General features: G+C 36.3%; 1 protein-coding gene across 3 annotated transcripts in view; it reads right to left on the reverse strand.

The window, feature by feature from the left end:
• LOC131371026 (ephrin type-B receptor 1-B) overlaps window positions 1-12,377 on the reverse strand; it is a 315,677-nt gene that overhangs the window by 37,839 nt on the left and 265,461 nt on the right. For 2 of the 3 annotated variants that reach the window (XM_058418733.1, XM_058418731.1), the window contains 2 exons: window positions 12,219-12,283; window positions 238-423 (listed from right to left, as the gene is read on the reverse strand). In XM_058418733.1, coding sequence (XP_058274716.1) covers window positions 238-423; window positions 12,219-12,283 — 251 coding nt within the window. The remainder of the gene's footprint in view (window positions 1-237; window positions 424-12,218; window positions 12,284-12,377) is intronic. The other variant, XM_058418732.1, reaches the window with a different exon arrangement.

Consider the following 12,377-nt stretch of genomic DNA (forward strand, 5'->3'; position numbering starts at 1 on the left):
TCATTTTCTACGCAATCCTGGATCACTTATTTTCATTAATAGCAGGTCTATAAATAGAGAAGCTTTATTGTATACTCTGGCATGGAGTACATGTGATCACATAGTTTGTTATATAATTAAAGTGTGCTGAGGGTCTTAAAAAGTTAATCTAATCAAACAGAACTAAAATGTAAAAAAGGCTTTATCCCTTCAAATTGGACTGCATCTATTTCTATACAGACAAAGTGATCAACTCACCTGCTCCAATGACTTCCTCAATTTTGACAGTGGAGACGTCAATCTCCTTGGCGAATTCACGCACAGCCTCATTGGGATCCTCGTAGGTGAACGGATCGATGTAGATCTTCATCCCTGGTGATCCTGGCAGGGTTGGGCAGCCCATGGGGGAGTGGCAATTAGAGAGATCTGGTCTCAAAGAAAGTTCTAGAACAGTTCAGAAGTCCATACATCACTGGCATATCACAGAGACACCCAGACTCTTTCAGTCAGCCACCTTGTACTTCATTTAATGCTTCTCTATTGCAGATGTTTTTGTTCTTCATTTAATTCATTTAAACTCTTAAGCTGAGACAAATATTATAGATCAGTGTTTCCCAACCATAGTCCATAGGACTACCCAGATCCCCAGGTTGGTTTCTTCACAATCTTGAATCAAGCAACCATGAACAGCAAAGAAAAGAGAAAAGCCAATTCAAATGCACTCAGAACTGGGACTAAACAAAAACATGGATTGAAGGGGCCCTGAGGACTGGTTTGAAAAACACTGATTTAGATCACAAAACAATTAACTAACTCCAGTATATAGATTGAATAAAAAAGTATGAATATATGTGAGTAAAGGAAGAATGTTAGGTAAAATAATGTTATAGTCTGTTTTTTAGGAAAAAGGAAAAATAATTAAAACAGAACAAGCTAAACACATTCACTTTGATCACTTTATCACTTATACTAAGGTTCCATCTTAGCTAATTTATTAACATTTCCATTTAATTTTTTCAGGTATGTTTAATTTTCCCAAACATACAGAAGGCTACTTGAATAACTGTATGTAATTGAATTTTCCTACAAATATAAAAAGAAATAGTTATGATTATTCTGAGGAAGCTTGATCTAGTCTATATGTCATTTAATCCCAAAGGATTTAGAGACTTTTCCATGTTGCATCACTGATTGAACAGAAAATAAGCTCATGTTTGCAAAAACTGACTGCAAAAAATGACTGCAATTGCAAAACATCTAGAGTGTGGAACCGTTTGGATGAGTGACTCAAAGGTCTAAAGAGTGCTGTGACATTTACTAAAAGAATAATTGTCACAACAGTAAAATGAAGTCTAATTGAAGCAAACCTTAAATCATAACAGCCCCGTAATTCAGTTGAGTTATCTCAGGTTTGAAAACACCCCACCCCAACACATCTTAAATATACAGAATCCTCTATGCAAATGGCTGTCATACAGCAAAAAAAAGTGCACGAAAACACCTATACCATACCTAATAAACTGATAACTCAGTGTAGACCATCAGTGTAAACACTGGATGCACCAGATGGTGGCAATGAGGCTAGACTGTGGCTAACTGAAAATTCAGCCAGCATTGCTCTCATTTCTCTCCTGACATTTCTCTCCTCCACTCTCTCCCCCTCTCCCTCTCCCTTTCTTACACTCCCTCTCTCTGCGTTTTGATAGTGTCAAATCCAATTTTCCTGTGCAGCTCTGCCCCACAGGACCTGGTAAACAGATAAAGCCAACACTCTACCAAACTGCTCTTTATGCCTGAAATGTCTGCAGCTGGGTGTACTATCATTACCATTCACATGTGTGCCTGTGTGTATCCGTGCTACTCTCATTTAATATTCCATCTAAAGGCTAGACAGGTGGAAGAACAGTATGTTAAGGGTCACCTGTCTTAAGGATTTAAGTGTTATGGGTGTTAAGTGATATGAGAATGGAAGAAAATCAGAAATCATAAAACTTTGTATTTTTTCTTTTATGGCTGCATGGCATAGCTACTGTTTTATTAAAGTTAAAGTGTTGATGTCTAGGAGCAGGACTACTGTTTATAATTGGTGGAAAGATCAGACTTAAATAGAGCCAAATAACAACAAACAAGATGGTTTCAATGTCAAGAAAAACTTATGTTCCAATCCATGTCGCCATATACATGGTGTTAATATATGGTATTTTAATTCTTTACTATCCAACTCCAACTACACCTTCAACGTCTGAATAATCATGATTATTTAGACCTTAGCACTGTTTAATTCTTGAATCTGATTGGTCTGAAGTTCAACAAACCTGTAAATTCTTAACTTCCAAAGTTCAGGCTTTCAGTCTAAGGGAGTTGGGGCTTTCTCAGTTGCTTCACACACACACTGACACAGCCTCCCCATCCACATTAGGTCTGCAGCTTCCATTACCACTTTTAAAAGCCAATTTTTATTCTATAGCATTTAAAAAAGCCTAATGGTCACATCGGAGGATTTTCTCTATTCCAATCAAAGGTCATTTTTATAATTATTTGATTGTATAGCAAACATGCTTTATAAATAAAGGTTTTGATTAATTTTATATAACAGAAACTCATTCAGTATTTGCAACTCTAATACAAATCATAATATTAAAGTCCAGTAATTCACTTCTGATCCTTTTTATACCCACAGCTCATTCAATAATAATAATAATAATAATAATAATAATAATAATAATAATAATAATAATAATAATAATAATAATAATAATAATAATAATAATAATAATAATATTGATATGTTTCAGGAGTATCCTCTCTATAAAACTAGAGGCTGACTGGCATCTGACTGGCAATTGTTCATACTGTGTAAATGTTGGTGGGTTGGGGTCTTCCTGCCCTGAGATGGACTGGGACTGGTGCCCCATGTTATGCGGAGAGTCCCCTGGCATAGGCTCTAGGGTTCCTGCAACCCTGTTTAGGTTAACTGATTCATTAGATGGATGGCTGGCTGGCTGGCTGGCTGGATGGATGGATGGGTGGCTAGCTATAAACCTAGGCATTTCTTTTGTTGGTATTTTAGAACTCCTAAAGGTTCCTTGTATTGTAATATTTCCTCATCACAACCCCTTATTAGAACAGAAGTTCAACCTTGAGGAACCTTTGAGTGTACCCTGTTATGAGGCAATCCACGACTACAAACACTGTGCCATCTTAAAATAACATCCAAAACTACACACTCTTTTTAGTCTCTTATGAAATCAGGCTACACTCTCCCACTACCATTCTGAAGAGATATCAGGGTAATCACTTTCCCTGCATTTATGAAGGGCACCAAGATTACATTATCTCAAGTTACATATTCTCCTTTCCATCTTACATAGCATGAAAGGAGTTTGAGAAACACAAAGCATAAGAAAATAGCACATTCACCATGTCTATTTAATACCAAAACTAAGCCTTTGGAGCATTAACAACAAATGTGATTGCTGTTGACTGCAATTCTGATGCAGAACACATATAAACAAATCCGCATAACACTGGTGGCTTGGGATCTGTATCGACTGATAATTAAAGCGGCAATCAGTTTATTCCTCAGGTAGAATTTTTCATTTTCATCTGGCTTCTGAATGAGAGATGGAAATATACATATGTGCATTAATATTTAATTCTTATCTGGTCACAACTTCTGTGCTGTGTTATAACCTGCTAGCCTCACAAGACACAGAAATAGAGACACAAGAATAGAAAGCAATATTACGTAAAAAAAAGAAATGACTACTACTTAGACTGTTCCCCTGGGAACCCAAAAGTGGCTGTCAGGTGTTATTTTTTCCAAAATCATGTGGATTTTTTCTTTTCAGAATGTAAAGATTTAAATGCTGATTGAATGCAATATGGTTTGCTTCAAATGACAGTGTATTTGAAATCTGTGAAATATTTGTGATATATAACTGATTCTGAATATCTGTTTCATGATAGTAATGAATAAATCATAAATTCATCAGGACTCACCTAGTGCTGTGTTGTGATTACCCAGAAGCCCGATTAACTAGGCTAAAAAATTCCCACTAATGTAATTTAACTCAAAAGTATGAGAAGCTAATTATGTGCATTAATGCAGACAATGCATAAGAGAATATTTTAATTGCTGAGACTGGCAACTTTATATAGCCATATTCTTCATATCCATCCATTTTCTATAGTTCTATAGCTCTCCTACACAGAGTCACAGGAGCCCATGCCTGGGGACTTGGGGTGCAAGGCAGGGGACACCCTAGATGGGGTGCCAACTCATCGCAGGCACAATCATGCACACACTTTGGACAATTTGGAGAAGCCAATCAACATACAACGCATGTCTTTGGATTGGGGGAAGAAACTGCCTAAGCATTATGAGAACAATTAAATTCCACACAAAGGGTGAAGGTAGAAATCAGACCCCCCCAACCCCCAGAGGTGTGAGGCAAGCAAATTAACCACTAAGCCACCATGCCCCTCACAGTCTTTGTCCTCTACTAATAATATTTCTTGTATAAAAGCATTATGGCTACAAAATGCCAGAAAGATGATACATTCAGGCTAGATTTGTGGTGTTCTTTCATCACACATAGTGTAGTATGATATTTCAGTGTGACTACTATCTTCAGTTCAATTAGTTGTTTAAATGGAAGGTGAGTGTGTGTTGTGCCAACATTTGAGTTATATAACAGTTTTTGTGCTTCACTGAACTGTATTATGTTCACTGTATTATGGCCACATATCTATGTCTACGACCTGTTCAAGCTAATTAAAGCCTAACAATACCGCTAACCAACAGCCAGACCTTGCCCTCAGTTCATGTACATTGTGTAGCAGACGGTGGGATTTGGAAGAGTGCACCACATCATTAAGGTGTTTTGTATCACTGAGAAATATACAAATCAGTTTATATTTCAAGCAAGCATATCAGTTAGGAATAGAGTGGTAACACTGGATATTAACAGTACATGAATATTCACATACTAATATCTGAATTAATACTTAAACATAAATATGAACTAATAATGAGTTAAGGTGTATACTAATTACAAACTAATGTAGAGCTAACCTTTTCCCTAATATGTGGGCCTTATGAATTCATGGGATAATAACCACCTTTAATGTCAGTACATATTTGAAGAGTAAACTACATCAAACCTGCTCTGAAAGAATGAATATGACTTAAACATCCATTATTTCGAATTGTTTATATAATTTGTCATATGCAGCTATGTAGACAAACATCATTGGATGGCCCACAAGGGTGACATTAATACAGAAACATTTATTCATTTAGCAGATGCTATTATCTACAGTATTAACATTTAAAACCAGTGTTCTATAAAATTATTCTCTGAACTTTTAGAGCATGTTTGTTTGAGTTTACACCTACAAGTTAATTAATACATTAACTAACAACCGTGCTCTAACACGGTTTTAAAGTGGTTGTTATTCATGCATGAATTCTTAGGACTCATTTCATAATTAAGGATACATCTTCATTAGTCTGTGATTAGTACATGCCTTAACTTATCATTAGTTCATGTTGAAGTAAATACTAATTCAGGTATTACTGAATGATGATTTGTTAACTGTTACTGTAGAGTTGTTTCTCTTGTTCTTTGATGAGATGTTTGATGAAAAAACAACAACAAAAAAACAAGCAAAACTTTTTTTAATATATATTTAAAAAATAAGCAAAAACCATGGGTGATAATTATATCCACAGCTTCCTAAACCTGTTTGTTCACATAGGCAACCGTGAATAAACAGCTGATAGGCTTCGTATAGCAGATAGGATCTACTTGTCCAAGGTGCCCAGGCTACCAATTTCTGCACTCCTTTAAGAGATACTACTTGTTTTGTTTCATTTGCAATTGCTTTTTAACTTGATATTTTACTGTCTCATTGGTACAAATACGTCAAATGGCACATACTGTGTTATACATAACAAATATGAAATGCAGCCTGGCATTTTAAGTCCATGTTAAAATAAATCAGCGGCCATATTTTACATGAATAGTGCTATAAGCTAAATTGCAAGTAACATCATTAACAGAATGCCAAATTCTCACTGATCTACAATCCAACCTAAATAAAAGATTCTGTTAATGTAAATTATAGTTAATGGAAACCAACATTGGCTAATTTAGCTTAAATGTAATGCTAACTAATGAATGTTACTTAGTTACAAATTAAATAAATTCGGTCAACAGAATAAGAAAATAAGCTATATTCTATCTCCAAGTCATGTCTTAGGCTGATTATTCCCATCAGCTTGCTTTCAATCCAATAGACAAAGATTAAACATTGGCCTAAATAGAATATTACATTATTCATGTGTAAAACATTTCTCACTCACAACCCATTAGTACCCCCATTAGTACTATCTTACCTGGAGAGAACAATCTGTAATTTCTTGGCTAATAGTTCATCTGCAATTGTTAACATCCCTAGTTTTAATGTTTAATGTTTTAATTAATTAATGATGCTGTGTTATTTTAGAAATATGGTATGAATAACAATAATATTATTATTAATAATAATAATAATAATAATAATAATAATAATAACAATAATAAAACAAAATTTGTTATGCTGTACGCAGACATTAAGGAAATTAAATACATATGAGTACTTTACAAAATTAAAGCAAAAGCCTGAATTAATAAGCTGAGAATCATAAACAGTGTAGATTCTTCCAGCCAGGTGCCCTGTCTGCTACAATCAAGCAGATAGCTTCCAATGGTATGTATAAAAATGCTGAAAATCAGTTAACCCTTGATTTTAGATTGTGAAGATGAAAAGATCTAAGTGACTTCTATGACTTATTACTGATGCACTGATGGCAGTTGCTTTATTGATAAAGACGGTTCTACTGGCTGTATTTTAAAAGAAACACTTACTTTAATGTGTACATTTAAATTTTGTGCGGAAACAATGGCAGTAAACACGGTTGGAAATTGTGGCTGAAAGCTCAGAACTACTTAGTGAGTGGCTGGGCTGTAGTACATATGGCACACATTACAAAGACAAATGCACAATTGAGAGACAGTGGTACAAAAATCACAAGCACTGGTGATCACTACAGAGATGTGAGGGGGAAAAAAAATTATGGTCAGACTAGTCAACATATTCTTGACAAGTGCATGTTGTGTATATCAACAGAACAATACAGGCTAAACTGAAGGAGCTGTGTTATATTGTGGGTTTTCTTGCCAGGAAGAGTCACTGCCAATCAATACAAAGATATTCTGTCTGATTGCCTTTACTATATGATGAAACATTTCTGTTCTGATGGGAGTAGTCTGCTGGATGACCCTGCTTCACTTCTAAAGGCACTGAAGTGTTTACTGAGGATGAAAACCATGTAAATTATATGCTATTGCCATCACCTTCAGCAGATCTCAACCCTAGTGAACTCTGTATGTGAGATTTCTGACTGGTGTGTTAGAAAGCGCTTTCCACCACTATCATCAAATCATAAATAGAAGGAATATCTTTTGAAAGAATGGTGTTCATTCCTATATTTATGATGTGTCTTGCTCCTGTACCTTGTCTGCAATTTTACTGAGCTGTTTTTGCATACCTGACCTTGATCTTGTCCTCTGTCAATTTGGATTTGCCTAATTTATGGCTGTTTGCTCATCCATCGCTTGCCCTTGCAATCGTTTCAGGGTTTTTAATTACTGCATAGTCCTCTTTTTTTGGTTGCTTCATTCAGTATACAGTGGAGTCCAAAAGACTGAGCAAAGACTGACTACTTGCAAAAATGCTTCAGTTTGCAATTTATTTTCTAATTTAATATAGCACTTATTTCTATTTCTAATAAGAAATAGAACAGAAATAGTACACTGAGACTACTTGTAAAAATGCTTCAGTTTGCAATTTATTTTCTAATTTCTAACAATTATTTCTATTTCTAAGTATGTTATCAGCATAACGAGTGAAATATAGAAATATATTCCTTTCTTTTGACTTAATGTCTAAATCCTGCCAATTCATGTTTGATCAAATCCATCTGAGTGTCATCTGAACACAAGCATCAGTAAGATGGATAAGCCCCTTTCGTACAAAGTAATTAACATAATTTCACAAATTTGCTTAAATATAAACCGTTTGTCAAACTGTGCTAAACCCTGGGTTACAAATTCTAAACCCTGCTTTAAAACGTGGAGAGAGGAACATTTCTCGCTTCTAATTTAGAAGTGGGATTAACATTACTTTTTACTCAGGGCATTAATCCAACATTTTGGTGCCAAACATGTACAGTGAGAAAAGATTTTGTGTTAGATAATTATGGCTAGATACTTAGCAACAAGGACCCAATCAGAAATTGAACAGTGCATGCCTTGTATCCCATGAAAACCAGGACGCAGCAACAATTAATAAAAAATGTTTAGGTTGCATCAGGCAGCAAAATGCTGAACAGTGTGTGCCATGGTGAGGGGCAAATATGTGACACTGAAAAATGGATATAAATGCATGGTCAACTACTTGACAAAATTAATAAGTCCAAAAAAAAAAGAAAGATAATACATGCTTGGGTGCAGAACAACAGATCTGATTCAACAGAGGGAGATAAGCCATTATTTAAAGAGGCCATGTGCTGTATTTATCTATTCACAGTTCATGACACAGCAAATATACAAATAAGAACATTAACTCAGGGTTTAGGAATGTACAGTGTGAAATGTTTGATTATTATGTAGAATTATTTGTTAACCCTAGGTAGAGAATGAGCAATGTGAAACAAGATAACCCAGGATTTTCCACTATTCCAAGTGTGAAATAGGAACCCTAATATTCATTTTCCTCCTCATAACCTTTCTTTTCTTTAATCTAAAACATTTTGTTTAGTTTCCATATTTGTCTGTTAATTCTGCATTTCGCTCATGAGACGTGAAAGGCATTTTTTAAAAAAAAGCATTGATAAAACAGGTAACATTGTTTTTATCAGATATGAGTGACGCAATGTAATGTTTCTTAATATTCTCGGCTAAGCTAGATAAAGTGGTATCATTTTACTATAAAGTTACCAGAGAGCTTATATGTGACCCTAAGGATTTTTGTATAAACTAAAATCAGTTTAGAATTATTAATTCCATGTTCTGTGTGGAATATGGCTGAGTTCATAAATGCCATTTAAATTGGATATTCCACCCCGCTTTCCCAGGTACACCGTGAGACTATATTTCCAGTTATTAAACTGTCATTCCTTATGGAGCAAAAGTGCATTATGGGTATTCTACATTACCAACCATCACACTGAGACCAGCAGACGATGGCTTTAAATCAATATTTTACAAGGAATCTTATTTCCATTTTATTACAGATGTTCATTTCCCCTCCACATTAATTTCAATTTAAGTTCCTCTATTGCCAAGGGCATACATTAGATCTGATGGAAAGGTTTTTTTTTTTGTTTTTTTTTTTTACCCTTGAATAAGTTCTAGTTGAATGATTAGCTTGACTTTAGTATTTTAGCAAGATAAGTGTGTGGATACAAAATAAGGAAGTGAAATTATTACAGAGCTGGTAAGTGTTTCAGTTGCTCATGTGTGTGTGTGTGTTTTAAGAATCTGATGAAGTGTGCATAACTAGCAGGACTGATGGTGTTGCAGCTCACAGTCTGTTGTTTTGCCCAAATGCACTGTCTGTGAAGACCTGTCAACCTGCAACATCTGGAGTGCTAAAGAAAGTGCTCATACAAATCATCATCCATTTACATTTAAGAATGTGTGTGTGTGTGTGTGTGTGTATGTGTGTGTGTGTGAGGTGTCCATCTGGGACAGTATCAGTCAGGCCAAGCTCTGACCTCTAATATTTTTTCCAGCATGCTCTCTCTCTCTCTCTCTCTCTCTCTCTCTCTCTCTGTGGGTGCATCAGTACCAGAAATAGCCAAAGTGACAGAAAGATCACCAGTGTTATTGTGAGGCCATGAAAGTGCACAACACACTGAATAGGCATTTTGACTACACAGCACACAGCTGTCAAAACAGGGACATCTTCTACCATGGACCTCAGCCTCAGATTTATACAACTGTGCTGTAAAACCATAAGCTCTTTAAAGCACCCAAGTGTACAAGTATACATATGTGGCCCCAATGTCTAGGCACCTTGACTGTATTCCGAGAACTGGGTTACTGCAGTTCCACAGGGACAGTATGATTGCAACAATGTCTAGCCACAATAAAGAGCTTGTTTTGTGCATAAGGGCAGTGTCACGCTGGAACAGGTTTGGGTTCTACACAGTGAAGAAAAATTGTAATACTACAGCATACAAAGACATTCTAGTGTTTCAAAATTTATGGCAACAGTCTGGGGGAGAACGAAATATGGGTGCAATGTTCTGGTGCCAGTAGTTTCTGGTGTACACCACCACCTTTTTTTATTTCTAGTTGTCAGCAAAATTGCAAAATGGAGTTCATACACAAGACATACCATGGGTTTTTTGGTTCCATTTAGCCTTGTTTGATTTGAGTGAATTTGGGTGAAATGTAAATGCAATGTGAGCAAATGAGGATAAGGCTAAAATCTGTGGTGAAAGCACCTAAGCAAAATGTAGCAGGGGTTAAAATTTAAAAATGGATTTAAATAAATTATGTGAATAAAGGGATGACATGGTATCTTTATGGCTAGCAAGTTTGGGTTCAATTCCTGCCTCTGTCCTGTGTGTGGAGCTTCCTCTGGGGGTTTCTTGACATGTGTCGTAAGATTAATTGCATCACTAAACTGTAGTGTGTACAACTGTCCCCCAACTTGAACGGGGCAAAACACGAGTAAACATAATAAAGGGTGAAATGGGTAAAAAGCAGTGGTGGGCCATGCATTTCACACCTAGGCCTTCACTGGTGTCCTTCCTGAATTAATCCTCCTCTATACCATCATTATGACGCCACCATGGGCGTCGCTAGGCCATTTTCTACTCAGCCCTCCTAAAATTCTGCGATTCTCCATAAACTGTACACAAATTGGTTATGGCCTCAGTCCCCTTTAAATTTCATATGAAAACGGAGGCAGACCTCGGCTCTTCCCCGTCTTTCAGCGCGTTCTTCAATCTGCAGACCGCGGCGTCGCAGGGCGAGGATCAGAGGACAAGTGTGTGAGTACTCAAATGTTATAACATCTATGCAATACAGTGGAATGCTGCAATAAGTTTACCATCCTACCCTGTTAGTCAAACCTTTATTTTATTTTATTTTATTTATTTATTTATTTATAGATACTAATCTATAATACAATATTTCACACCTCACAAGGAATAGTCCATTTTATTACGGTTACTTTTCTCAAAAAAGACATTCTTGATGCCGTATGCAGCAAACTGCAATCTCCGGAGGACGCAGCATCTGAAATGAGACGCAGCGAATATAGAAACAATGTATATGGGTGGGTCGCTGACTACTCCAATTATCCAATCAAAGGATGGGAAATTGCTGACGTAATCGTATGCCAGCTAGATGGCCCCAGTGACGCCAACTCGAATGTAATAATTTAACTTTAATTTATAATAACACTTATTTTAAGCTATGGCTGCCTGCACTATTGATTCTGAAGGCCTTAGGCGGGGCAACACATGATGTCAGCCACTTGCTGAAATATGATTGGATAAATACTCTTATCATAAATATACACTACTGGAAGCAGCGTAACCGAGAGAAAAGCTATGAAATGTAGAGAATAAACTATTGGGAATAATTTAATACACATTTATGAAAAAATATATATTAAATATTTATATATATATTATTAAATATATATATATATTAAACATATAATGCAAGTCAGTGATTCAGATCACTGCTGTTTAGGCCAGCAGAGAAGGCCTTGCTGGCCCTGACGGTCCACCAAAAAAAATAATGTACAAAAACTACTCTGTATTTAATGCAAGCTGAGGTTGTGGTGTGTTTTTTGAAGCCAAAATTTGTGCATGTCAAAAGATTTTCAGTTTCACTTTCTTACAAACACACAACCCTTAAATAATCCCTTTCTCCACTCTTCTGCTTCATATCACTACATACTTCCTGGCCCTCATCCTGTGCATGTTCTTTCCTTTTTTCCCCCTTATTCCCTTCAGAGAAAGCGGTGCGGCTGTCAGTGTCTGGTTCGTGAGATGGTGATTATAACTGAAACCTGTCCATCACAGCCATGTGGAAGTGGAGGGAAAGGGACTGAGGAATGAAGGGTGTCTTTTGTGTGCACTGATGGAGAAATGTAATAATCCTCACCCCTGCCTGTACTGTAGTGCTGAAGCTTGTCACTGTACACTGCCTCCTTACTGTAAGCCCGTTTCCTGTGAGAGAGAGAGAGAAAGAGAGGGAGGGAGAGAGAGAGATGGCAAAATATTGATTGACATCTAAGATAAAAAGCAAGTGCAGCTACTCAGA

Source organism: Hemibagrus wyckioides, linkage group LG20 (assembly GCF_019097595.1).
Source record: "Hemibagrus wyckioides isolate EC202008001 linkage group LG20, SWU_Hwy_1.0, whole genome shotgun sequence".
Taxonomy (NCBI): Eukaryota; Metazoa; Chordata; class Actinopteri; order Siluriformes; family Bagridae; genus Hemibagrus; species Hemibagrus wyckioides.